At 36.7% G+C, this 26,161-nt stretch overlaps 1 protein-coding gene across 1 annotated transcript in view; it reads left to right on the forward strand.

Annotated features, from left to right (window-relative positions):
- The first annotated feature begins 1,573 nt into the window (after positions 1-1,573).
- The window catches only part of TDRD1 (tudor domain containing 1), an 80,173-nt gene continuing 55,585 nt past the window's right edge, over positions 1,574-26,161 (forward strand). Inside the window, exons 1-4 of the mRNA XM_077126092.1 lie at positions 1,574-1,658; positions 15,596-15,926; positions 18,578-18,636; positions 23,964-24,108. Of these exons, the coding sequence (XP_076982207.1) occupies positions 15,626-15,926; positions 18,578-18,636; positions 23,964-24,108 (505 nt within the window). The 5' untranslated portion in view covers positions 1,574-1,658; positions 15,596-15,625. The remainder of the gene's footprint in view (positions 1,659-15,595; positions 15,927-18,577; positions 18,637-23,963; positions 24,109-26,161) is intronic.

Genomic DNA, 26,161 nt, shown 5'->3' on the forward strand with positions numbered 1-26,161 from the left:
GGATGTCCAGATTTCCCAATGCCACTTGAGGAATAAACTATTCTTTTTCCCATTGAATGGTCTTGCAATCTACAAGTCATAATCTTATAAATAAACATACTTAAGATTTAATGAATGAAAAGACACACATCCCAGAAAGTATTGAACTGTTAAAAAACAAATACATTAATGAAGGTATGTAGAAAGAACACAGGAACCAAGTAAAGCGCTCCCAATAGCCAAGGCTGGAACAATTTGAGCAACAAAATTAAGTAGTATTGATTATAAACCCAAGTATAAAATAAGTATCCATGAGTCCATACTAATATAAATACCAATATTAAACTCCATACTATTAATAAATAGGGGAGAAGAGATAAATTTCCCATGCAGAAGAATTTCAAATAATTTATGTAAATAGTATACCCTCAAGGAGGTGAAGCACAACTCCCCACACTGTAAGTGTGGGTTTCACATACTGTTTTTCTTCTGAAAAGTAAAGTGTGGAAAGGGGGCAGAAGAATAGTAGTTTTACAGGGGAGAACCTTGACAAAAACCACCTCAGCCAGGTGATCAAGGGTAGATAGTATGCAACCTTGATGTGATAAAAATGGCACCTCTGTGGTCTTCCTTCCAGTAACCCATAGCTCCAGTCTTACCATGAGAAAAAATCCAGACAAATTCCAATCAAGGGACATCCTACAAAATGCCTGACTAGAACTCTTGAAAACTATCAAGGTCATCAGAAAGAAGGAATGTGAAGAGCCCAATCTGACATGATAACTAAATGTAATATAATATCCTGGTTGGGAACCTGGAAAAGAAAAAGGACAATAAGTAAAAACTAAGGAAATTTAAATGTACTACTAATTTTAGTTAATAATGTGTCAGTATTGGTTCATTAATTGCAACAAATGTACTAAAAGAAGAGGTTAATATAGGAAGAACTAGGTGAGGCTTATGTGAGAAGGCTCTTTTCTGTAAATCTAAAACTGTTCTAAAAATTAAAATCTATTAAAAAGAAAAATAGTCAAGTTCTGCATTTGTTTGAACAAAGGAGAGAGCGGTGGGGAGAGAGTGTTTGGGGTAGAGGTATGAACAAGATTGACAATGAATAGATAATATTGCATCTGGCTGATGCGTGCATGAGCATATATCACACCATTTTTCTTCTGAATATGTTTAAATAGGTCCAACGTTTAAAAAAAATTGTTTTGTTTGGGCAATAGAAATAAACACGTGTCCTAAGTCAGGAAAATACGAATGATCACGTGTTTCGTTTCCAAGACCAGGAAGGGGCAGCTGATTAACTTATAAAACCTCGCAAGACTTTAGGTGCTTAACATGGCCTAAATGACCTTCCCAGACCCAGGTCTCCGTCCCAAAATCCGCCCATAGAGTTCCTGGGAAAACCTTTCTAGAAGAAGCTGTAACAATAGCTCTATTCATTCAGCATCAGTCTCCGTCTCATCACTTGAGCACCAGTGAAGATTGACGGCCGGAATTGCATTTGCCATGCGCGTGGGGGACGCACGTGGGCGGCGCTGAGACGCACGTGGGCACGGACTGCGCAGGCGCCATACGGGCGCTGGGAAGGCCACAGCGTCTACGCAGTAGAGTGGATCTCAGAGTGGGCTTTTCTGCGGCTGCTCTGCGGGAGTCCGGCAGGCGCCACCAAGGCAAGGCTTCAGAGACCGGTTGGGGTTGGGGGCCCTTTCGCTGTTTTCCAGGTCAGGTTTCCAGGGCGCATGGAGAAGTGGAGGGGCAGAGAGAGGACTGCGGGGCTTTGGTCGTTGGGGGCCGGACGTTGGGCGCTGACGTTGAGGTTGGGCGTTGTGGGATATGAGGGACTTGGAGTGGTGGAAGGAGGGAAGAGTAGAGGAGACTTTGGGGCTCAGGTTGGGAAGGGGAGGTCCAAGGGTGGAGGATTTTGTTGGGGAGGGTTCTGTATAGATGGCGGTGGGGGAGGGGCGAGAGACAAGGGCGTCGCCGCCATGGGCGAGGCAAGGGGTTTGGAAAATAGTTGGCGTTTCCAGCCACGACTGTCCAAAATGAGAACGTCCATTTGCGTCCGGGTGCTGGACCTCCCTCCCCTTTTTTCTAAACCAGTTTTTAAACTAATTTATAAATTCAGTTCCTTTATTTATGTCAAAACTACAGTGAAAACAGTATTGCTATTTTAGAAGGTTTTTCTTCCCACCTCCGACGTCCTATGAGAAAGGAAGATGCAACACAGCATTCGCTTGGATATGGGCAGGTCGGCAGTGGTTCGTTCAGCAAGCGTTTTGAGAGTGTTGGCTGGGTGCTAACCGCTTTTCATGGCACAGGGTTCCCAGGAATTAGAACTTGATCTTCTGGCTCCTTTAGAGAGGCACCAGGATATTATATGCGCTGCACCACTCATGAGTCTGATTGGGTTTTCATCTCTGTAAGGCGCCAGCCCTGGGGGATTGGAAAGTTATTTTACTCTCCTGTTTTCTCTTCTTCATCTGTGGGAATGAAGAAATAGGACTACTTTAACGTGCTAACTAGTCCCGTATCAGTGAAAGAATTTCGTGTTTTTTTAGTGTGGCAATTTTAGGTGACTAATTTTTAAAATCAGTACTTTTTAAATGAAAAACAAGTTGACCAAAAAGCCAGAATTTTGAGACCCATTAAAACAAAGTTTAATGAGGGAAGTAACAGCTGCCCTTTAAGAATTTAGTAAACCCTAGGCACAGGACTAAGTATTTTACATGCCGCTGTCATTTAACCCCCACACTAAGGAGTTATGAGGAAGTTACGCTTGCCATTGCATTTTACAGTCCCTGAATCCGAGAAAGGCGATGTGATTTGTGGAAGACTGCATAGCCAGCAAATGAGGAAGATGGTTCTGGACATGGGTCTGACTGACTTCAAAGTTGGTGCTCTGTGGAACCACTGAGTTTTGTAGCTTTAAAACTCAGTGTTTCCTTTGAGTAGCATGTCCCTCCCTGAATGCATGGGGTTATCCAGAAAACAAAAGCTAACTGTTAGAGAAGGGAAAAAGTTACAGCTAAATCTCTGCTGTTCATTCTTTTTTTATTGTGTGCACTGTGGGTGCATACAGATTTGTCCTCTAGGCTGTGGTATCCCGGAAGGAAAGAAGACTTACAGCAATTTTGCGGTGTATCCAGGAAAGCTCCTGGCACCATGGAGAGGGGGACAGGATTCAGATGGAGTAGAAGAGAGGACCTACTTTACTTTGTGTCTTGTTGGGGGGGGGGGGCGGGGGCGGGGGGGGTTAAAGCCTGAAGCACAGAACACAAAGGAAATACAAAGCCTTGGCCTTTAATTTCTATAGTTCTCCGTAGAAATTAGCCATTTCCAGCCTACAGCTTTTTAAATTACATCAGTGACTCCCAATTCTAGAATATAAGAATTCCTTTAACATAAAGAGATATGGGGGTCATCTTTTTAATCTTTTGTGTTAGAACTAAGAAATAACTATAGATTCAGTGATTATTGTAAATACAATTTATTCATTGTATGTACTGTGTAAAAAATAATGGAATGTAACTGGGGGAAATTGCGTGTTTTAAAATTGGGCCTAGTTAACCCATGAGGGTTCATGGCTCCTGAAACAATGTCTGTCACATCTTTGTCGCTGTGTATCAGAAGCTTGCAGCCCCAGGTTGGGAGTTGTGGCATATCGTAATTTTATGGTATGATAATTATACTTTTTTTTTTCATGGGTGGGCACCAGAAATCTAATAATTATACATTTTTAAAAAGTAAACTTCAGAAGGCTTTATGTGTACCCACATAGACCTGGCTGCTTGCTCCAAAGACTATGGGATAAGTGGAAGTAGCGTTAACAATCAGGGACAGCAATTTCTTATTGACTGCTTGTCAATCCACATCTGGACAGCTGTGTTCAGTTCTGAAAGCCTGGTCTATGTGAAGGTCTCTGGACCAGTGGAAGTCCAGAATTGTAAGGTGTCTGGAAGGTGTTAAATCAGCAGGTGAACGACCTGGGGGAGAGGGGGCCTGGTGATAATCTCAGATGTTTGAAAGCTGGAATCACAGAGTAGCAACAAGTCAGTTAGACCAAGAACTATGCAGAATGCCGTCCAGTTGACTGCCCCCAAATGGAAAGGAAGTAAAAAGCTATGACCAGATCTAGATGACTCTTTGCCTTGGGTATTGTAATGAGGATTTCCTGGAGAGAGTGAGACAAATGGGTTTTCCTAACCAAATATTCAGAGCATTGATGTGATCATCTCTTATCCAACATAAGTGGAGCTTAAGTGTAAATACTTTTTCTTATTTGCTGCTTTAATTTTTACTGTGGGTCCAAGACTGATTTGTTGCTGTTGTTCCTGAAGGCAGATATATTGCTTATTTTTAAATTTTGGAAGAGAGGATGTGCATGAACTTTTGCTATTAATTTTCAGTGAACCTCATAACGTGATATAATTTACATTTTAGATGGCTAGATGTAATTTCAAACAGTAAATTTAATTTCCCCTGTCCATGTTTTCAAATATCTTTTGAATATCTCATTGTGCAAAACACCATGCTTGGTGCTATGGAAAATCCCAGGGTGTTTTGTTTTTTTTTAGTAGTAACATGATTCCTGCACACGAGCAACTTAATCTGGGAGACAGACATAACCTCTAAGGGTAACTGTGATTAGGACAATGAGGAGCTGAGTATGAACTGACTATCAGCTTGAAGTTACTAAATTGGGACAGTGTGATAAAAGGCTCTTGGAGTTATATGCTGCCTGTTGAGGGTCCCATCTGCATGTCTCGAGAGAATATGATAGTAACCTACTTTTGTGGTCTAAATAACACTATCAGACTTTGCTCCTTTAAATATTACTGGTTGTTTGCTTTTAGGAAAAAAAATCAGATTTTTCCACTGTAAAGTTCATTAATATCATGTACCATTAAGTGATACTTAAATTATTTAAAAGCTGTTTTGTTACAGAAGTAATTCATCCTGGGGAGTGCAATGGTGGCTCAGTGGCAGAATTCTTGCTTGCCATGCCAGAGACCCGGGTTTGATTCCTAGTTCGTGCCCATGCAAAAAAAAATAAATAAAAAGTAATTCATCCTTAAATATAATTTGGAAAATGAAAAAGACAGGAAAACATTCCCTCATCAACCTCTTCTACCCCAGAACAGTTACTGTTCTTTGAAGGTTTAATGTATTTCATTTATCTTTTTTTTACATGGAGTTTTGTTCTTTTGTTGTTGTTGTTTTGCATTTACATTTATATTAAATATGCAGTTTCGTTCTTTTTTTATTTGCTATTCCAGGACATTCTAAACTGTTTTTGAGAAATAGGATTCTTAATGACAGTTTAATACTCTTATCTAGAGGAGGCATCATAGTCAACTATTTTTTTCCCTAACTTAATTTACTATTTTACAAACAGAATTTTTTGGTGTTTATGATTAGTTTAATGAATGATATCTAGAAGTACAGTTACCAGTGACCAGAAATAAGTGACTAGGAACTTTTAAACACTTGTTAGATATATATTGCAAAATTGCTTCCCAGAAAGAGTGTATTAATATATACCCCCATCAGTAATGAGTGTTCTTTTTAATGGCACCTGAGCCAGGCAGAAAATAATGTAGTTATTTCATTTTTTTAAATTTATTTTTAATTTAAAAAATAAACAAAATAAAACAACATACATAATCAGTAATTCACAATATCATCACTTAGTTTCATATTCATCATTTCTTAGAACATATGCATTAATGCAGAAAAAGAAATAAGACAATAGAAAAAGAAATAAGACGAACACAGGAAAGAAAAAAAAGAAAAGATTATACCTACCAACCCCTTACCCCTTGCTTTCATTTATCACTAGCATTTAAACTAAATTTATTTTAGCATTTGTCCCCCCTATTATTTATTTTTATTTCATATGTTCTACTCCTTTGTTGACAAGGTAGATGAAAGGAGCATCAGACACAAGGTTTTCACAATCACAGTCACATTGTGACAGCTGTATCATTATTCAGTCATCCTTGAGAAACGTGGCTGCTGGAACACAGCTCTACATTTTCAGGCAGTCCCCTCCAGCCTCTCCATTACATCTTGAATAACAAGATGAATCTACTTGATGCATAAGAATAACCTCCAGGATAACCTCTCGACTCTGTTTGGAATCTCTCAGCCATTGACAATTTGTCTCATTTCCCTCTTCCCCATTTTGATGGAGAAGGTTTTCTCAATCCCTTGATGCTAAGTCTCAGCTCATTCTATGGTTTTTATCAATCCCTTGATGCTGAGTCTTTGTTCATTCCAAGATCTCTGTCCCACGTTGCCAGGAAGGTCCACACCCCTGGGAGTCATGTCCCACATAGAGAGGGGTAGGGTGGTGAGACTGCTCGTTGTGTTGGCTGGAGAGAGGGGCCACATCTGAGCAACAAAAGAGACTCTCTTGGGGGTGACTCTTAGGCCTAAATTTTAAGTAGGCTTGACCTATCCTTTGTGGGGTTAAGTTTTAGTCTCACAGAAGGTGACATTTTAAAATATTAATTATGATCTATTTTCAGTACCTTGCAAAAATGACATTCCTTTATTCTTCCTTATGCAAAAACATTTTTAAAATTGTACCTTGTACATTTTACTATTATTATACACTCTAGGCATTCCTAGATTATACCATCTCAATCTTTAACATCTATCTTTCTTTCTGATTTTATTTATGTCCCCAGCCCTCCTCCCTCTATCATTCTCCCATGCAGCTTCATTCAGTGTTTTAACATAATTATATTACAGTTAGGTAGTATTGTGCTGTCCATTTTTGAGTTTTTATATCCAGTCCTGTTGCACAATCTGTATCCCTTCAGCTCCAATTACCCAATTTCTGTCTCCTGATGGTCTCTGTTACGAACAAAGTATTCCAAGTTTATTCACCAATATCAGTTCATATCAGAGATCATACAGTATTTGTCCTTTAGTTTTTGGCTAGTCTCACTCAGCATAATGTTCTCAAGGTCCATCCATGTTGTTACATACTTCATAAGTTTATTCTGTCTTAAAGCTGCATAATATTCCATCATATGTATATACCACAGTTTGTTTAGCCACTCGTCTGTTGATGGACATTTTGGCTGTTTCCATCTCCTTGCAATTGTAAATAATGCTGCTATAAACATTGGTGTGCAAATGTCCGTTTGTGTCTTTGCCCTTATGTCCTTTGAGTAGATACCTAGCAATGGTATTGCTGGGTCATGTGGCAATTCTATATTCAGCTTTTTGAGGAACTGCCAAACTGCCTTCCACAGTGGTTGCACTATTTGACATTCCCACCAACAGTGGATAAGTGTGCCTCTTTCTCCACATCCTTTCCAGCACTTGTCATTTTCTGTTTTGTTGATAATGGCCATTCTGGTGGGTGTGAGATGAGATCTCTTTGTGGTTTTGATTTGCATTTCTCTAATGGCCAGGGACGTTGAACATCTCTTCATATGCCTTTTGGCCATTTGTATTTCCTCTTTTGAGAGTTGTCTGTTCAAGTTTTTTCCCATTTTGTAATTGGATTGGCTGTCTTTTTGTTGTTGAGTTGAACAATCTCTTTATAAATTCTGGATACTAGACCTTTATCTGATATGTTGTTTCCAAATATTGTCTCTCATTGTGTAGGCTGTCTTTTTACTTTTTTGATGAAGTTCTTTGATGCACAAAAGTGTTTAATTTTGAGAAGTTCCCATTTCTTTCTTTCTTTCTTCAGTGCTCTTGCTTTAGGTGCAAGGTCTATAAAACTGCCTCCAATTATAAGATTTATAAGATATTTCCTTACATTTTCCTCTAACTGTTTTATGGTCTTAGACCTGATGTTTAGATCTTTGATCCATTTTGAGTTAACTTTTGTATAGGGTGTGAGTCCTCTTTCATTCTTTTGCATATGAATATCCAGTTTTCTAGGCACCATTTATTGAAGAGACTGTTCTATCCCAGGTGAGTTGGCTTGACTGCTTTATCAAAGATTAATTGTGCATAAATGAGAGGGTTATATCTGAACACTGTATTCAATTCCATTGGTCAATATATCTATGTTTATGCCAGTACCATGCTGTTTAGACCACTGTGGCTTCATAGTATGCCTTAAAGTCAGGAAGCGTGAGACCTCCAGCTTTGTTTTTTTTCCTCAAGATACTTTTAGCAATTCAGGGCACCTTGCCCTTCCAGGTAAATTTGCTTATTGGTTTTTCTATTTCTGAAAAGTAAGTTGTTGGGATTTTGATTGGTATTGCGTTGAATCTGTAAATCAATTTGGGTAAAATTGGCACCTTAACTATATTTGGTCTTCTAATCCATGAACACAGTATGCCCTTCCATCTATTTAGGTGTTCTGTGATTTCTTTTAACAGTTTCTTGTAGTTTTCTTTGTATAGGTCTTTTGTCTCTTTAGTTAAATTTATTCCTAAGTATTTTATTCTTTTAGTTGCAGTTGTAAATGGGATTCGTTTCTTGATTTCCCCCTCAGCTTGTTCATTACTAGTGTATAGAAACACTACAGATTTTTGAATGTTGATCTTGTAACCTGCCACTTTGCTGTACTAATTTATTAGCTCCAGTAGTGTTGCTGTGGATTTTTCAGGGTTTTCAACACATAGTATCATATCATCTGCCAACACTAATAGTTTTACTTCTTCCTTTCCAATTTTGATGCCTTGTATTTCTTTTTCTTGTTTAATTGCTCTGGCTAGAACTTCCAACATGATGTTGAATAACAGTGGTGATAGTGGACATCCTTGTCTTGTTCCTGATCTTAGAGGGAACGTTTTCAGTTTTTCCCCATTGAGGACGATATTAGCTGTGGGTTTTTCATGTATTTCCTTTGTCATTTTAAGGAAATTCCCTTGTATTCCTATCCTTTGAAGTGTTTTCAACAGGAAAGGATGCTGAATTTTGTCAAATGGCTTCTCTGCATCAATTGAGATGGTCATGTGATTTTTCTGCTTTGATTTGTTGATATGGTGTATTACATTAATTGATTTTCTTATGTTGAACCATCCTTGCATACCTGGGATGAATCCTACTTGGTCATGATGTATAATTCTTTTAATGTGTTGTTGGATTCGATTTGCTAGAATTTTGTTGAGGATTTTTGCATCTATATTCATTAGAGAGATTGGTCTGTAGTTTTCTTTTTTTGTAATATCTTTGCCTGGTTTTGGTATGAGGGTGATGTTGGCTTCATAGAGTGAATTAGGTAGCTTTCCCTCCACTTCAATTTTTTTGAAGAGTTTGAGCAGGATTGGTACTTTTTGGAATGTTTGGTAGAATTTACATGTGAAGCCGTCTGGTCCTGGGCTTTTCTTTTTGGGAAACTTTTTAATGACTGATTCAATTTCTTTACTTGTGATTGGTTTGTTGAGGTCATCTATTTCTTCTTGAGTCAAAGTTGGTTGTTCATGCCTTTCTAGGAAGTTGTCCATTTCATCTACATTGTTGTATTTATTGGCATAAAGTTGTTCATAGTATCCTGTTATTACCTCTTTTATTTCTGTGGGGTCAGTGATTATGTCTCCTCTTCCATTTCTGATGTTATTTATTTGTATCCTCTCTCTTCTTCTTTTTGTCCATCTTGCTAAGGGCCCATCAATCTTATTGATTTTCTCATAGAACCAACTTCTGGTTTTATTGATTTTCTCAATTGTTTTCATGTTCTCAATTTCATTTATTTCTGGTCTAATCTTTGTTATTTCTTTCCTTTTGTTTGCTTTGGGGTTAGTTTGCTGTTCTTTCTCCAGTTCTTCCAAGTGAACAGTTAAATCCTGTATTTTTGCCCTTTCTTCTTTTTTTGATATGGGCCTTTAGGGCAATAAATTTCCCTCTTAGTACTGCCTTTGCTGCATCCCATAAGTTTTGATATGTTGTGTTTTCATTTTCATTTGCCTCGAGATATTTACTGATTTCTCTTGTAATTTCTTCCTTGACCCACTCATTGTTTAAAGTGTGTTGTTGAGTCTCCACATATTTGTGAATTTTCTGGTGCTTTGCCTGTTATTGATTTCCAACTTCATTCCCCTATGATCTGAGAAAGTGTTTTGTGTGATTTCAGTCTTTTTAAATTTGTTGAGACTTGCTTTGTGACCCAGTATATGGTCTGTCTTTGAGAATGATCCATGAGCACTTGAGAAAAATGTGTATCCTGCTGTTGTGGGGTGTAATGTTCTAGAAATGTCTGTTAAGTTTAGCTCATTTATTGTAATATTCAATTCTCTGTTTCTTTGTTGATCCTCTGTCTAGATGTTCTGTCCATTGATGAAAGTGGGGAATTGAAGTTTCCAACTATTATGGTAGATGTGTTTATTTCCCTTTTCGGTGTTTGCAGTGTTTGCCTCATGTATTTTGGGGCATTCTGGTTCGGTGCATAAATATTCATGGTTGTTATGTCTTCTTATTGAATTGTTCCTTTTATTAGTACATAGTATCCTTCTTTGTCTCTTATAACTGTTTTGCATTTGAAGTCTAATTTGTTGGCTGTTAGTATAGCTACTTCTGCTCTTTTCTGGTTGTTATTTGCATGAAATATCTTTTCCCAACCTTTCACTTTCAACCTGTGTTTATCTTTGGGTCTAAGATGTGTTTCCTGTAGACAGCCTATAGAAGGATCCTGTTTTTTAATCCATTCTGCCAGTCTATGTCTGTTGATTGGGGAGTTCAATCCATTAACATTTAGTGTTATTACTGTTTGGGTAGTACTTTCCTCTACCATTTTGCCTTCCGTATTTTATATGTCATATCTAATTTTCCTTCTTTGTACACTCTTCTCCACATCTCTCTCTTCTGTCTTTTCATATCTGTCTCTAGTGCTCCCTTTAGTATTTCTTGCAGTGCTGGTCTCTTGGTCACAATTCTCTCAGTGATTTTTTGTCTGAAAATGTTTTAATTTCTTCCTCATTTTTGAAGGACAATTTTGCTGGGTATAGAATTCTTGGTTGGCAGGTTTTCTCTTTTAGTAATTTAAATATATCATCCCAGTGTCTTCTCGCCTCCATGGTTTCTGCTGAGAAATCTACACATAGTCTTACTGGGTTTCCCTTGTATGTGATGGATTACTTTTCTCTTGCTGCTTTCAAGATCCTCTCTTTCTCTTTGACCTCTGACATTCTAATTAGTGTCTTGAAGAACGTCTGTTTAGATCTATTCTCTTTGGGGTACGCTGCACTTCTTCCGTCTGTAATTTTAGGTCTTTCATAAGAGTTGGGAAATTTTCAGTGATAATTTCTTTCATTAGTTTTTCTCCTCCTTTTCCCTTCTCTTCTCCTTCCGGAACACCCACAACACGTATATTTGTCCGCTTCATATTATTCAGTGCCCTGTGTCCCTGCTCATATTTTTCTGTTTTTTCCCTATAGTTTCTGTATCTTGTCGGATTTCAGAGGTTCCATCCTCCAGTTCACTAATCCTAACCTCTGTCTCTTGAAATCTACCATTGTAGGTTTCCATTGTATTTTTTCATCTCTTCTACTGTACCTTTCCTCCCCATAAGTTCTGTGATTTGTTTTTTCAGACTTTCCATTTCTTATTTTTGTTCATTCCTTGCCTTCTTCATATCCTCCCTCAGTTCATTGGTTTGGTTTTTGATGAGGTTTTCCATGTCTGATCGTACATTCTGAATTAGTTGTTTCAGCTCTTGTATCTCATTTGAACTGTTGTTTTGTTCCTTTGGGCCATGTCTTCAATTTTCTTGGTGTGATTTGTTATTTTTTGCTGGTGTCTAAACATTTAATTACCTTAATTAGTTTGTTCTGGAGATTGTTTTCACTTCTCTTACCTAGGGTTTTCTTGCTAGATGAATTTGTTTTCTATCTCTTTGACCTTCAGTTCAGCATTTTCTGGACCTCTAGCTTAGGTTTTGTTTAACAGAGGATAATTTTTCAGTTCTTGTTTTCTTGTTTCTTGCCCTGCTTGTATGGTACCTTTTACCTCCTCACCCTTAGGAGGGTCTACGTAGTTATTATAGACTCCAGCCTGGTTTTCCCAGACTAAACTGGCCTCCTCTGAGGGGGAAGGAGTCACCTGCGTCAGTTTTCCCTGAGGGTGAGACCCAACAGGTTAAAAGATTTTCCTATGAAGTCTCTGGGTTCTGTTTTTCTTATCCTGCCCAGTATGTGACGCATCTGCCTGTGGGTCACACCAGCAAAAGATGATGAGGCACTTTTAACTTTGGAAGACTCTCCCTGCTGGGGGCGTGGTGGAGACAAAGGAGAGGTTGTAGGCTGGTTTTAATGGCTTCAAATTGCCAGGCCCTGGGGTCTGAATTCCTTGAGAGAGGGATTCCACCTGAGTTGGGCTTCACCCCTCCCCTGGGGAAGGCACAGGTGGGAGACAGCCCTGAAAGCAGCCTGTTTCTGCCTGTGCCTGGGGCAGTTGCAGCCCGAGAAGTCCCGCTGCTGAATCCAGAGGCTGCCAAGTCTCCGTAGAAACACAGCCACTAAAACCTGTGTTTTCTCCCCTTTCCTCTTTTTCCGTGAGCCCAATGAGCGATCTATGCCTTGATCAGGTTTAGAGTCTCTTTCCTTTTCCTCTGGGAAGCCACCTGTGGGGGAGGGGCACCAGCTGCTGGCCCCCCAGTTTGGGGAACTCACGGTTTTTGGGAGGCTTGCAGCCGATCCAGCTGATCCAGACTGGGGTACGCTGTGTGTCCAGTCTGTACTGTTTCTGGTTATTTAGTAGTTGTTCTGGAGGACGAACTAAAATGCGCAGATTGCTAAACCGCCATCTTGGCCCCTCCTCCCATTTTGAGTTTTTTAATTACAAATGAATTTGAATATTTTCCCCATTTGTGAACTAATCTTCATCTTCTCTGCATTCTATACCATTCTTGCCTTTTGCTCATTTATTTTAACAGTATCTGTATCAAATTAGCAGCAAGTTACAGAAAACCCGTGTTTTTTTTTTTATTGTCTGATGCCACAGTAAGTCTGCACATAGGCAGACGAGAATTGGGTAGTGACTCAAGGGACCCCAGACTTTTTGCATTTTCTGCTCCGCCATCCTTATTGTGTACTTGCTTTCTTATGCTTATTGCTTCCCCAGTTGCAAGATGGGGTGGTTTATCTTCTCAGGTCCACCTTGTAGAAAGAAAGGGGTGAAGGACCCTGCCGGCTAGATCTGTCCCTGTTCATGAGGAAAAGCCAGAGCTTTCTCAGGAACCCCGTTCAGAAAAGCTCTGATTACGGCCAGCTTGTCCCTGACTAACTGGCAAATCAGAGGTTGAAGAAGGCATTGGTTTCCATCAAACATAGTGTCCACTCCGGGAGCTGCATGTTTTTATTATTTATCTCTTCTTTTAGAAGGTATTAAATTTGTCACCTTTGAGGTGCAGCTTTTTTCTTGGCCTGTTTACTGTGTTCATAAGTTTCAACATTTTTGCCATCATTTTCTTTGTGATATTTTACCTCTTTTAACACTGCAAATCTCTGCTCTCTAGTGTGTCTGTTTCAGGCTAATTATCTGGGAAACAAACCTTGAGATGGAGATTTGTGTATATTGTGATAAGTGAATGTGGGCTGTATGATACTAGTCCTTTGGGATGTGTTGAGATGGTCTTTGTAGCCCAGTGTATGCTCGTTGTTGGAAGAATGAATATTCTTGGAATTATTGGTCACTATTTGGTTTGTTACTCAAGTATTCCCTATCATTACTGGTTTTCTGGCTGCCTAGGTGTTTAAGGCAGGTGTGCCCTTATCCTTGTGAATTTAATTTCTCTTTTAATCAGTTTTTGCTTTGTATATCTCAAAGCAATATTATTATGTCTCAGTGATCCCTGGTAGCTCTGTTTCTTTGGAGTGTTTATTTTACCAATGTAAAATATTTTTCCTTGTCTCAGTATTTTGTGTCTTGAGTTCTATTTTAGAGAACTAAAATATGCTGTTGATATTAACGTTTCACTTTTATTTTGATCATTGCATAGTTCATATCTTAGTCCCTTTATTTTCATTTTTGTGCGTGCCTTCTGTGCCAAACATTTAGCTGAATGTTTTTCTTCAATCACTATCTCTGATCCTTTCTCCCACTCTTCTCTGTTTTAGACACTAATCCATGAATAATTAGATTACTTGGTCTTGGTTTGGTCATCTTATTTGGTATTTTCTATTTACCATGCTTGAATATTTTTTTCTTTCCTATTGGATTGATGGGTTTTCCCCCTTTTTAAATTTTAAAGTTAGGCATTCTATTTCTATCCTTATGGCAGTTAGCCTAATATTTTAATGCACACTCTTTCTATTTCTTGCACAGAATCTAGGGTCGTCTTAGTATCTACATCCCTATCCCATCCAATTTCCTGAGGTTCACTTATCTTCCTTTATTAATTTGACCGAATTGCTCCTTTTCTCATTGCATCCAAAGTGGTTGTAGACTGGTGTGCTTGTCAGTTAATGTGTACATATCCAGAGCAGATGCAGGATCTCCTACCATAGCTACCTGTCTTTGGTCTTTCTGTTAGGGATTCTCTCAGAATCTGATCCACTGAGCATTCCCCACCTCGGTTTGTGCCCGTGTAATTCTTTCTTTTATTTTTTCATTATCTTTTCTGTATTGTCACTGACTTATGCAAGGCCTGATTTTAAATAAGCAATGAGATGGAAGCTTCAGGAAATCAGGAAAAAGAGTTTTTCTATCTCTTTATTTTCTACTCAAAACAATATTAAACAACATTTAAACTTGTTAGTTTCAGCTCTCTGAGACCTCTTTTTCTCTAAGTAGTTTGGTTTTTGCCTATCATCGACAAAGCAATAGGTTACTTCTTCATAAAGAAGAGTTGTTTGCCAACTTTTCTGACTTGCCCTGAAACAGGATATTTTGTATTCTTTGCAAATAATAGGAAAACAATAAGCCAGGGTACTTTTCTGGCTAGACCTTTCTCAAAGGCACTTTAAAACAAATTAAACATGTAAGCTTACAATATGTCTAATTTATTTTCAGAGAATGGTGCACACAGATAGTACTGCTCGCCTTAAAAACATTAGGTATAAGTTTATGAAAGTCCAGCTAGAGATTATCAAAGTAGAGGGCTTGGAAAATCAGACAGAATAGGGGTCAGCTGAGAATAACTGTAATGATGACTAAGGAGGAAAGAGTTTACTGGGAAGATGAGAGGGGGGTGGGCATTCTGAGTAGTGAGTTCAGCGTTTTCGAGCACCTGGTGTAGTATTTGTAGGAGAGGGTAGAGGGATTTTGAGGCGAGGCTAGAGAGGTAGGCAATAATCTAATTTAAATAATAACCTTTATGGCATGTTACCATTAAGTTTTAGATTGTAGGCTGGAAATATTTCTTTAAAAAACATAAGTACTTTTCTGTTCCTATTTCAACAGAGTTGGAAAAAATGGTCAACTCTGAGGACTCATTGTTTAGATGTCTGTTGAATTGGTGTTTTGTTGGTTGGTTGTTGAATTCTGCTGAACTTGAAGATTGTGCTTCTCAAGTGGGAATTTTTCTTTTTACCATTTCTTGTGTCATATTTGTCAGGTGTTGATATCACAGGTATGCTTTCTTTGGAATAGTTCATGGGAATTATCTGCTATGTAAATATTTGAAGGAAATTGCCTGGGCCTGCAGCTCATCTACTTTTGTAATTAAGTTGTTTTTTAAATGCATTTGTTTTCTTAGTCTTCTGTGAATGCTAAATTGCCATCGAATATGATGTCACGAAATAATTCTGAAGCACCTGCTTGTAGAATGACAGAGTCATTTAATCTTGAGAAAAAAGAAAGCAAGCTTCCACCACAAGATTCTTTAAGAAGCCCTGGAGCACATCCTAACCATCCTAATTTCAGGCTGAAAAGTCCAGAGAGTGGAGGTAAAAAGAACAGTTTTTTGCTTTGTGAGCAAACCAAATGGTGTTTGGCTAGTCAGAGAGATAGTTCAATATCTTCATACCCTGACACCATCAGTGGAGGAGTGGTTGGACACATAGCAGACAGGAAGACATTGCCAACAGGTGAGTGAAAGCTACAGGCCTTACTGCTACTTGATTCTTATGGTTTCTGTGTCTTATCAAAAATGTGCATAAGCTGCACAATATCAGGCTGTTAACAGAACAACCAGATGACCACCTTATAGTATTTGCTTTGGAATTTCAATTTAGGAGGAAAAAAAAGCTATCAGGTAGCTCTTTGGCTTGATTGCAGATGTCCACAGATGAGCTGTCTTACCACAGTCAGAGAATTTGGAATGTAGAAACTCTAGGAATGTGTAAAGGATAAACTCTGACTTTATATGGCTTTTCTGAAGATTGGCCATATTTTAGAAATACCATGGCGATTTTATGCAATAATAGCTCACAAAGGTATATCTAAGACATTGATCTGTTTTGATTTGTTTTAATCATTCCTTTAGTCCTAATTCTGAAGATGTATAGCCCTTAATGATTGTATATGAAATATGGTCTTTTAATATTATGAGGTTGTAGTTCTCAAATGTGGCCCTTGGATCTCTGGGTGTTCCCAAGAAGTCAAAACAATTTTCCTAATAATTATTAATACATTATCTGCCTTTTTTGCTGTGTTGATTTATATAGATGGTACAAAAGAAAGAATGGCTAAACCTCTTACTCTTTAGTAACTTAACCTAAGGCAGGGTTACCAGACTGACCAAGGAGTTATTGATTTTTTCATTGCCATGCAGTTGTAGTTAAAATAACACACACACAAAAATGCCAGTTTTATTTAATAGTGTCCTTGATTAAGCAATAAAAGTATTTGTTATATTAAATCTTAACCATTGTGTGTATTTATTTTTAATATTTTTTGTGTTGAAAGGAGATTTACCCCTAACTTCTGCTGCATACCAAAGTATGAGAGTTATCTTGAGGGAGAAAAGCATGCCTGTAATTGAGTTTTTTGCTAGATTTTACAACTTTTTCTTGTTAACACCATTTTTACTTGCAAATGACAAAAGCTATTACTGTTCAGATTTGGTATTTGGCAAGCCTTTTCTCAAAAGTGGACAAAGTGAGACTGTCACTTCAAGGAAGACAGCTGAAAGTATTTGTTTCCAATGTTAAAATTTGAGCTTTTGAACAAAAATTGGAATTTCAGAAAACTAGTATCCACCACACTAAGCTTGACAGCTCCCCAGTACTTAAAAACTTTTCTGATGATGTGTGTGCTGATATTATTAACAAATATGATTTTTTGATAATGCGTAAGGATATGGCAACATTTGGAAGCTCTGCATGGCTCAATAAACCAGTTTTTTCCAAATGACCAATGCATGATGTTCCGTAATCATGATGGGTAAAAATCCTTTCAAAGGGCAAGATAAACCAATGGATTTTAAAGTTCATTAATGTGGTTTTAGAATACCCACGATTATCTGAGGCCATCAAATACTCCTCCTTTTTGCAACTGCATAGCTCTGTGAGATCAGATATTTTTCAGATTCTTTAACCAAAGCAACATAAAGCAACAGATTGAATGTAAAAGCAGATAGGCAAATCCACCTGTCTTCTGTTAGGCCAAATTAAAGAGATATGCAAAAAGTAAAAAACAGTGACTTCTTTTCAGTAATTTTATTTTGTTTTGGAAAAGATTTTTTTTTATTAAAAAAATTTAACAACAAACAAAACAATAAGATATTCCATTCTACATACATAATCAGTAATTCTTACTATCATCATATAGTTGCATATTCATCATTTCTTAGAACATTTGCATCAATTTAGAAAAAGAAATAAAAAGACAACAGAAAAAGAAATAAAATGATAATAGAGAAAAAAAGTTATACATACCATATCCCTTACCCCTCGCTTTCATTTACCACTAGCATTTCAAACTAAATTTATTTTAACGTTTGTTTTTGGAAAAGATTTTAATAAAATGTTATCAACATGTAATGGGTTTATTATTACCTTTAAATGGGTAATTTTTATTTTTAATATTCTAATATGGTAAGTATTGATAGACATAAGTCATGTAAACAGAAGTCCTTTGAGGTCCCTAATAATTTTTCTGAAATGCAATTTTATTGAGCTGCATTCAGATACCATACAGTCTGTACACTCAGTGACTCACAATATCATCATATGGTTGTGCTTTCATCATCACACCCAATTTAAGAACGTTTTTTTAATGCCCCAAAAAAGAAGAAAAACCCAGAACATCCCATACCCTTATCCCCACCTATTATTGATCCCTAGTATTGATGTGGTACATTTGGTGAAAGAATATTAAGATATTGCTCTTAACTCTAGTCCATAGTTTGCAATAGGTACATTTTTCCCATATACCACTCTATTGTTACCTCCTTGTAATAGTGTCAAACATTTGTTCTAGTTCATGAACAAAAAATTTAAATTTGTACTGTTAACCACAGTGTGTAAAGGGATCCTAAGTCCAGAAAATGAAAACTGCCATCTTAGTGAATGAAGAACCGTTAACAGTGAGAATGGGAATAGTCAAGGCAATTTTGGCTCAAGTTCATATTTTCCATATAGGAAAGTAGGATGTTGTTTATCTTTGGTTTAGCTAGAGGGCTCTTGTGGTATAGCCTATTATTTGACTATTTAATTATGGTATTTTACATTCTCAGAAATTGAAAGTGATATTTCTTTTTTTTTTTTTTATTAGAAATTGTGTTTTTTCTCCCTAGGGAACTTGGTGTCACCTGTAAGTGTTGGAAATAATTCACCATCCAAAGACATAAATAATGTAAGTTATGTATTTTTTCTATTTTGTGTTTTTGTTTGGTTAAAAAATTCTAAATAAGTATATTTTCTTTTTTTTTTTCATTTAATGGGCAGGCACCGGAAAGTAAACTCGAAATATATTTTTGCATTCTGTTAATGAAGAGTCATTCACTTTGCAGATATTATTCATGGTCATACTTCCTTATCTTTAGTACCTTTTTAAAAAAAAAATAAAACTTAAAAAAATATATAACGGTAGATTCGCATGTGGGTGTAAGAAATTCTACAGACATCCCAGTACCCTTTACTCAATTTTCCCCCGTGGTGATAGATTGTACAATATGTACAATATTACAGCTAGTACAGTATTACAGCTGGTAAATGGACACTGGTATAATCAAGATAAAGAATGTTTCCATTGCTGCCAGGTGCCCTTACTTGCCTTTTTTGTGGTCACATCCACCTTTCTGCTACCCCTACTCCCTCTTTAAACCCTGACAATCACTAATCTAATCCATATTTCCACAATTTTGTCATTTCAAGAATGTTAAATAAATAGAATCATACAGTATTGTAACCTTTTGGGATTGGCATAAATCTCTGGAGATTTATCTAGGTTGTTGTGTGGGTATCAGTAGTTCTATCCTTTTAATTTCTGAGTTGTACTCCATGGTATAGAGGTGTACCACATCTTGTTTAACCATTTATTCTCCAGTTGAAGTATGTCTGGGTTTTTCCCAGTTTTTTGCTATTATGAACATACCTGATAAACGTTGATGTACAAGATTTTGTGTGAACATAATTTTTTGTTGTTTAGGGTGAATTCCTGAAGGTGAAATTGTTGGGTCACATAATAGTTGCATATTTACATTTTTAAGAAAGTACCATAATTTTCCAGAGTAGCTGTACCATTCTGCATTTCTACCAGCAATGTATGAGGGATCCAGTATTCTGCATTCTCACCAGCAAATGGTGCTGTCATTATTTTTTATTTAACTCATTTTCATAGGTGTGTGGTGATACATCAGTGTGGTTTTAATTTGCATTTGTGTAATGGCTAATGATGCTAAACATCTTTTCATGTGCTTATTTGTGTATCTGAATATCGTCTTTGGTGAAATACTTCTTCATATCCTTTGTCCGTTTTCTAAAATAATTTTTTTTCTACTGTTGAGTTTTAAGTATTCTTTCTTTATTACAGAATCTAGTCCTTTTTCAGATATGTGATATCTGTAGTTTGTCTTTTATCCTCTTAATGGAATTTTTTTGCAGAGCAAAGTCTTTAATCTTGTTGAAGTCCTTTTGATCAGTTTTTCCTTTTAAGATTGTGCTTTTGATGTCACATGTAAGAGCTCTTTGCCTATCCTTGATCCCAAACGTTTTCTTCTATTTTTTTCCTAAAATTTTTATAGTTTTGCAGTTAAATTTGTGATCCATTTTGAGTTCATTTTTGTTTATGAGCCTTAGATCAAGGTTGATGAATGTCCAGTTGCTCTAGTACTGTCTTTCCAAAACCCAGTTGGGTTTACTTACATAGGTCTGTTCTGGATTCTCTGTTCTTTTCCATTCATCTTTGTGACAGTTTAGCACATGGTTTTGATTACTGGAGCTATGTAGTAAGTCTTGAAATTGAGTGGAGTGGTACAGCACACTCTATTATTCTTCTTCAAAATTGTTTTACTTGATTTAGTTTCTTTGTCTTTTGATATAATATTAGAATAATTTTGTCTATATCTACAGAATATCTTGCTGGGATTTTGATAGTAATATGTTAAACATGCAGATCAATTTGGGAATTATTGATATCTTTACTTTGTAGAACCTTCAAACCCATGAACGCAATGTGTCACTCCATTTATTTAGAGCTTTGATTTCTTTCATTTTTTAGTTTTCAGCTTACAAGTTCAATGCATATTTTGTTAGATTTATACCTGAGTTTCTTTTTTCTGAGCAACCGTAAGTGGCAACCACATGTTCCTTGCTAATATATGAAAATATATTGTTTTTTTTTTTCTCTTGTGATCTTGGTGAACTCACTTATTAGTTGTCAGATTTGTGTGTGTGTGTGTGTGTATGTTTGGAGTTCTTGGGATATTCTCTGTAGGCATTCATCATCTGCAAATAGGGACAGTTTTATTCCTTTCTAATATTTAAACTTTTCATTTCTTTTTTTATTGCACTGACTAGAACCTCCCACCACCGTTATCTTGAATAAAAATGGTGAGAATGGACATCTATTTCTCCCTGCCATAGGGTGGAAGTATTTAGTCTTTCACCGTTAAGTGTAATGCTATGTGTAGGTTTTTTGTAGATGCTATTTATGAAGTTCTGTATTTCTGCTTTTTTGAGAGTTTTTTTTTTCATAAATAGGTGTTGAATTTTGTCAAATATTTTTTCTGACTTGATTGATGTGGTCTGTGTTTTTTCCTTTAGCCTGTTAATTTGGGTGACTGCATATATTGATTTTTTTTTTTTTTTTTTGAGTGGGCAGGTGCAGGGAAATGAACCCGGGTCTCAGGTATGGCAGGCGAGAGCTCTGCCACTGAGCTACCGTTGCCCACCCTACATTGATTGATTTTTGAATATTCAGTCTACCTTGCATCCCTGGAATAAGCCCCACTTGGTTATAATGTGTAATTATTTTTATATATTGCTGAATTACTTTTAGTAACATCTCATTAAGGATTTTTGCATCAATTATATTCGAAAGGGATGCTTGCTTAGTACTAATTTTGTACTCTCTTTGGTTTTGGTATAAAGGTAACTGCTAGTTTCATAAAATGAGTTGTTGATAAGTTTTCTCTGTTCTCTTCTGTTTTCTGGAAGAGATTATATAGAATTGTTGTCTTTAAACATTTGATAAAGTTCTCCAGTGAAACCATCTGAGCCTGGAAATTCTTTTTTTGTTTTAAAAGTGTGATTCAATTTTCTTAATAGTGCTATTCAATTTATTTCATATTGTGATAGTTTGTGGTTTTTGAAGAATTGGTCCACTTCGGAGTGTAGAATTGTTTGATGTGTTCTGTTATCATTTTGGTGTCTTCAAGGTCTGTATTAATATCCCCTCTTTCATTCCTGTTACTCGTAATTTCTTTCTTCTCTCTTCTTTGTTGTCAGTCTTGCTAAAGGTTTTTCAGTTTTACTTATCTTTTCAGAGACCAGACTCATTTTTTTATTGATTTTCTCTGTTGGTTTCTGTTTTTAATTTTACTGAGTTATAAGTTTATCTTTATTGTTTCCTCCCTCTCCTTCTTTTTGGCATGTTTTTTCTTGTTTTTCTAGGTTCTTGAGATGGGGGCTCAGATTATTGATTTGAGACTTTCTCTTTTCTGATGCGTACATTTTAGTGTTATACATTTCTTTCTTAACACTGCTTTGTGTCTCACTAATTTTGGAATATCATACTTTCAGTTTCTTTCAGATCATTGTGTTTTTTTAAAAAATTTCCCTTGAGATTTCCTTTTTTGACCCATGAGTTTTTTAGAAGTGTATGGGTTAGTTTCCAAGTGTTTGGAGATTTTCCTATGATCTTTCTGTTTTTGATTGCATGTTTGAGCCCATTGTGGTTGAATAACACCCTCTGTATGATTTCAGTCCTTTTGAATTTCTTGAGGATTGTTTTATGTCCCATGTAATGGTCTATCTTGGAATATGTTCTTTGGGCACTTGAAAAGAAGATGTGTTCTCTTTTTAAATGAAATGTTCCGTAAATATTGATTAGATACTGTTGATTGATAATACCACATTCTTCTGTATTCTTGCTGTTTTTCTCTGTAGTTCTATTAAATGTTGAATACACACTATGTGAGGATATTGTGAGCCATAGATTTTATACTGTAGATGAGCTGTATGGTGCATGAAGATATCTCAATAAAAATATTTTTAGAAAAGAAAATGGCAAAGTGGGTTATAAAAATGTTGAGAGAGGGTTATTGAAGTCTCCAATTATGAGTATAGGTTTGTCTCCTCTTTTCAGTTCAATTTTTGCTTCATATACTTTGCAACTCCATTGTTTGGTGCATAAACTTTTAGTGTTGCTATATCTTCTTGTTCTATTGATCCTTTAGTTATCATTTTATATCCTTTTTGATTAATGTTTGTATAATATTTATTTTTACATGCATTTACTTTGAACTTGCTTATATTTATAGAACTTCTTTAGCTGTTCTTTTAGATGGGTCTGTTGACAACAAGTTGCCTTAGTTTTTTTTAAGCTGAGAATTTCTTGATTTCTCCTTCCTGAAGGATATTTTCACTGGGTAATATTCTCAGTTGACAGTATTTTTCTTTCAGTACTTAAAAAATGTTGTGCCACTCCTTCTAGCCTCCATGGTCTTTTGTGAAAAGTTCACTGTGTTTTGAATTGCTTTTCCCTTTTATAGGTAAGGTGTTGTTTGTCTGTGACAGACAAATAATTCTGCTTGCGAGAATTATTCTTTGCTTGCAGTTTTCAGACATTTGATTAAGATGTGTCTTAGGGTGGATTTCTTTGGGATTATTCTAGGTGAGGTTTGTTCATCTATTTGAATTTGTGCACTTAAATCTTTTGCCAAATTTTGGAAGTTTTTGGCCATTATTTCTTTGAGTACTTTTCTGCCCTGCCTTCTTTATCCTCCTCATTGGAGGTAAAAAAAAAAAAAATCCTGACTTTTCACTAGGCCTCCTTTTGTACCACCAGTCAGGAAGGGAAAGAGTACCTCTTAACTGCCAGATAGAGTAGAAATCCCATGGTCTCCATAGTGGGTGGAGGTAGGGAAGGAGTTGGGTGGTGGTGTTATTCCATCAGGAAGTCAGTCTTGGTTCCCTCTTTTTTGGCTTCTCTTTATCAGCCCAGTAGGGTGGTTAGGGCGCTTCTTTATATTTTGTTCTAGGATGCAAGTTAAGGCTCTCCATTCTGTATCTTTGCTGGAGGGCGGTGAGGGCCACAGTTTTTTTCTGTGGTGTTTGATTGGAGTAGAGTGGTTATGGCTAAAAGTTTTATGTCTTGCTAGATTACCCCTTTCCAGATCCTTTTATTACAGAGAGCGTGCTTTTTGTTGGGGCTTTTATTGTCTGTGCCTTTTGGCATTTACAGGTTGCTGGCTTTTCCATCACCAAGTCTGGGATACGAGGCAAAAAGAACCCAGAGAACTCGCCACCAAGTTATTCTTTGGGCCCCTAACCAGTCTGCCATCTTCTCTCCTGGTCTCAGAGTCATCTTACATTTGTTTTAAATATAGGTTCAGAGTTTTTCATTGTAATTAGGGGAAAGAATGGGGAAAAGTACCTAGAAGCAAAAATCCCATATCTGGTATTTTAAAAAGAAAGTGATTACCAAGTTTTAATGATGTTATTCTCTTTTCTTAATAGAAGCCTAGCAGTAATGTGCCTCCTGCAAAGTCAAAAAAATTACACAAGTTGGTTGAGAATTCCTTGTCCATAAATAATCCAGCACTCTTCAACTCTCTAGGACCTCCCCTTCGGTCAACGACTTGCCATCGTTGTGGCCTATTTGGTAAGCCTGTTTGCTCTTAGAAGTTTTTTGAATTATTCCTGTATACATTTAAAAAATGTATTTTAAAGGGGAAGTCTCTCCAGAACATCTACTAGTTCCATTCTCCTGTCCCATATTATCGTCAGCCCCTTCTAAAATGAAATAGTTAGAATAGGCATAGCCTAAATACCTCTGAAGAGTGAGAGAAGGATCAAAGGTGATGGTGGAGTTTATACAAAGAAGGTAGGGTTTAAGAAACAAGTGTGATTGCTGAATTCTTCTGTTTCTTTTAGTCTCCAGTATCTTAGAGCAGCTAGAAGTAAAAACCTAAAATTGTGAAATTATAACCCATACCAAACTCAAAAATTTGTTCTACAACTAATTGTAATGTGCTTTGAAATGTATTGCTTTTGTGTGTGTGTGTGTGTGTGTGTGTGTTTTCACAAAAAAAGAATTGTGTTTTGTAGGATGTTGGCTTGAAGATTGATTTTATTATTTTTTTAAATTTTATTTTATTATCTTTTTTTGGTAATTTAAGTAGATAAGGTGTGCAGTAAGTGTTTTTGTTAAGGAAAAGAGAGTACTTTTTCCCCTAAAGTAAAGTAACTAATTGTTGCACAGTGAGAAACAGGAATGTGTAGGACAAAATGGATGGTTAGAGAAAGTTGTAGAAATCTTGTTGGAAGTGAATTTTATTGGTTTTGGTTAAGGATGGCTAAGATTTTATGGTTTTATAAGATTTTTAATAGTTTTTTATCAAATGTATCTTCATGCAAAACAAGAATTTGGTTTTCACTCTGTTAAAATGACAGTGTTTTCTTGGATTAGTTGTTTGTTCTTTGTTTTAGTTTGTAAGCTGCTGGAATGTGATATGCCAGAAACAAAATGGCTTTTAAAAGGGGAATTTATTAAGTTGCAACTTTACAGTTTTAAGGCTGTGAAAATGTCCAGATTAAGGCACAAGCCTGAGGTTACCTTCACTCAAGAAAGGCCAATGAAGTTCAGGGTTTCTCTCTGAACTGGAAAGGCGCATGTCTTCTTGTTTCAAGACACTCCCCTGGGGGAGTTTTCCTTCAACTCCGGATGTCTCTGGCAGAATGGGCTCTGTTGGTTCTAGTGGGTCTGTTGGTTCTGGTGCTTCTGTCAACTCTGGTGGCTACAGAGCTTTTTTCCAAAATGGTTCCCTCTTAGGCTCCAGTAAGCAACCCTACCTTGAATGGGTGGAGACACATCTCTGTGGAAACCATCTAATCAAAAGTTACCACCCACAGTTGGGTGTGTCACATCCCTATGAAAACAATTAAAAAGATACCACCTGGCAATATTGAATGAGGGCTAAAGGACATGGCTTTTCTAGGGGTACATAACAGATTCAAACTGGCAGAGTCTTAGTAAGAAGCTGTAAAATGTTTTTAACCATCTGAGTAATCTGCCTAGATGAAAAAGATTCTATGTCTTTTCAGACCAGTATACTTATTGATATATATGTTGATCATCTCCTTCCTTGTTTTAGACAATGACTCCTCACTTTGAAAACAATTCTTTTTAAAATCATGTTAACTCTTCTATTTATTTTCAAACTTTTATGTCACCTTGATGAAATAAAGAACCCCCCAAATTTTTTATTAAAGAAAATTTCTAATGTGTGTAAGCAGTGTAGAATATATACACAGTGTACCCATCTTCCAGCTTCAAGAGCTTTCAACATTCTGCTATTCTTCTCCATCCACAGCTTTCCATTCTTCCTGCTTTCCCAAGGTCTCTCTTTTTTTTTTTTTGAGATAAATCTTACATGCATTGAAATGTACGAATACACACCCCTATCCAAATAGAGACTATTTCCATTTCACCAGAAAACTCGCTCATCTCCTTTCCCAGCCACTGCACCCGCAGAGACTACCACTGTATTCTATTTTCACCATAAATTAATTTTCCTGTCATAGATTTTCTTTTAAGTGAAAGTGTATGGGCTTTGGTGTAAACCTTATTTCATTTAGACTATATCTGTGATTAATCTGTGTTGTCAGATGTATCATTAATTTTTTTTTTTTTTTTTTTTTTTTTTTTTTTTTTT

Source organism: Tamandua tetradactyla, chromosome 13 (assembly GCF_023851605.1).
Source record: "Tamandua tetradactyla isolate mTamTet1 chromosome 13, mTamTet1.pri, whole genome shotgun sequence".
NCBI lineage: Eukaryota > Metazoa > Chordata > Mammalia > Pilosa > Myrmecophagidae > Tamandua > Tamandua tetradactyla.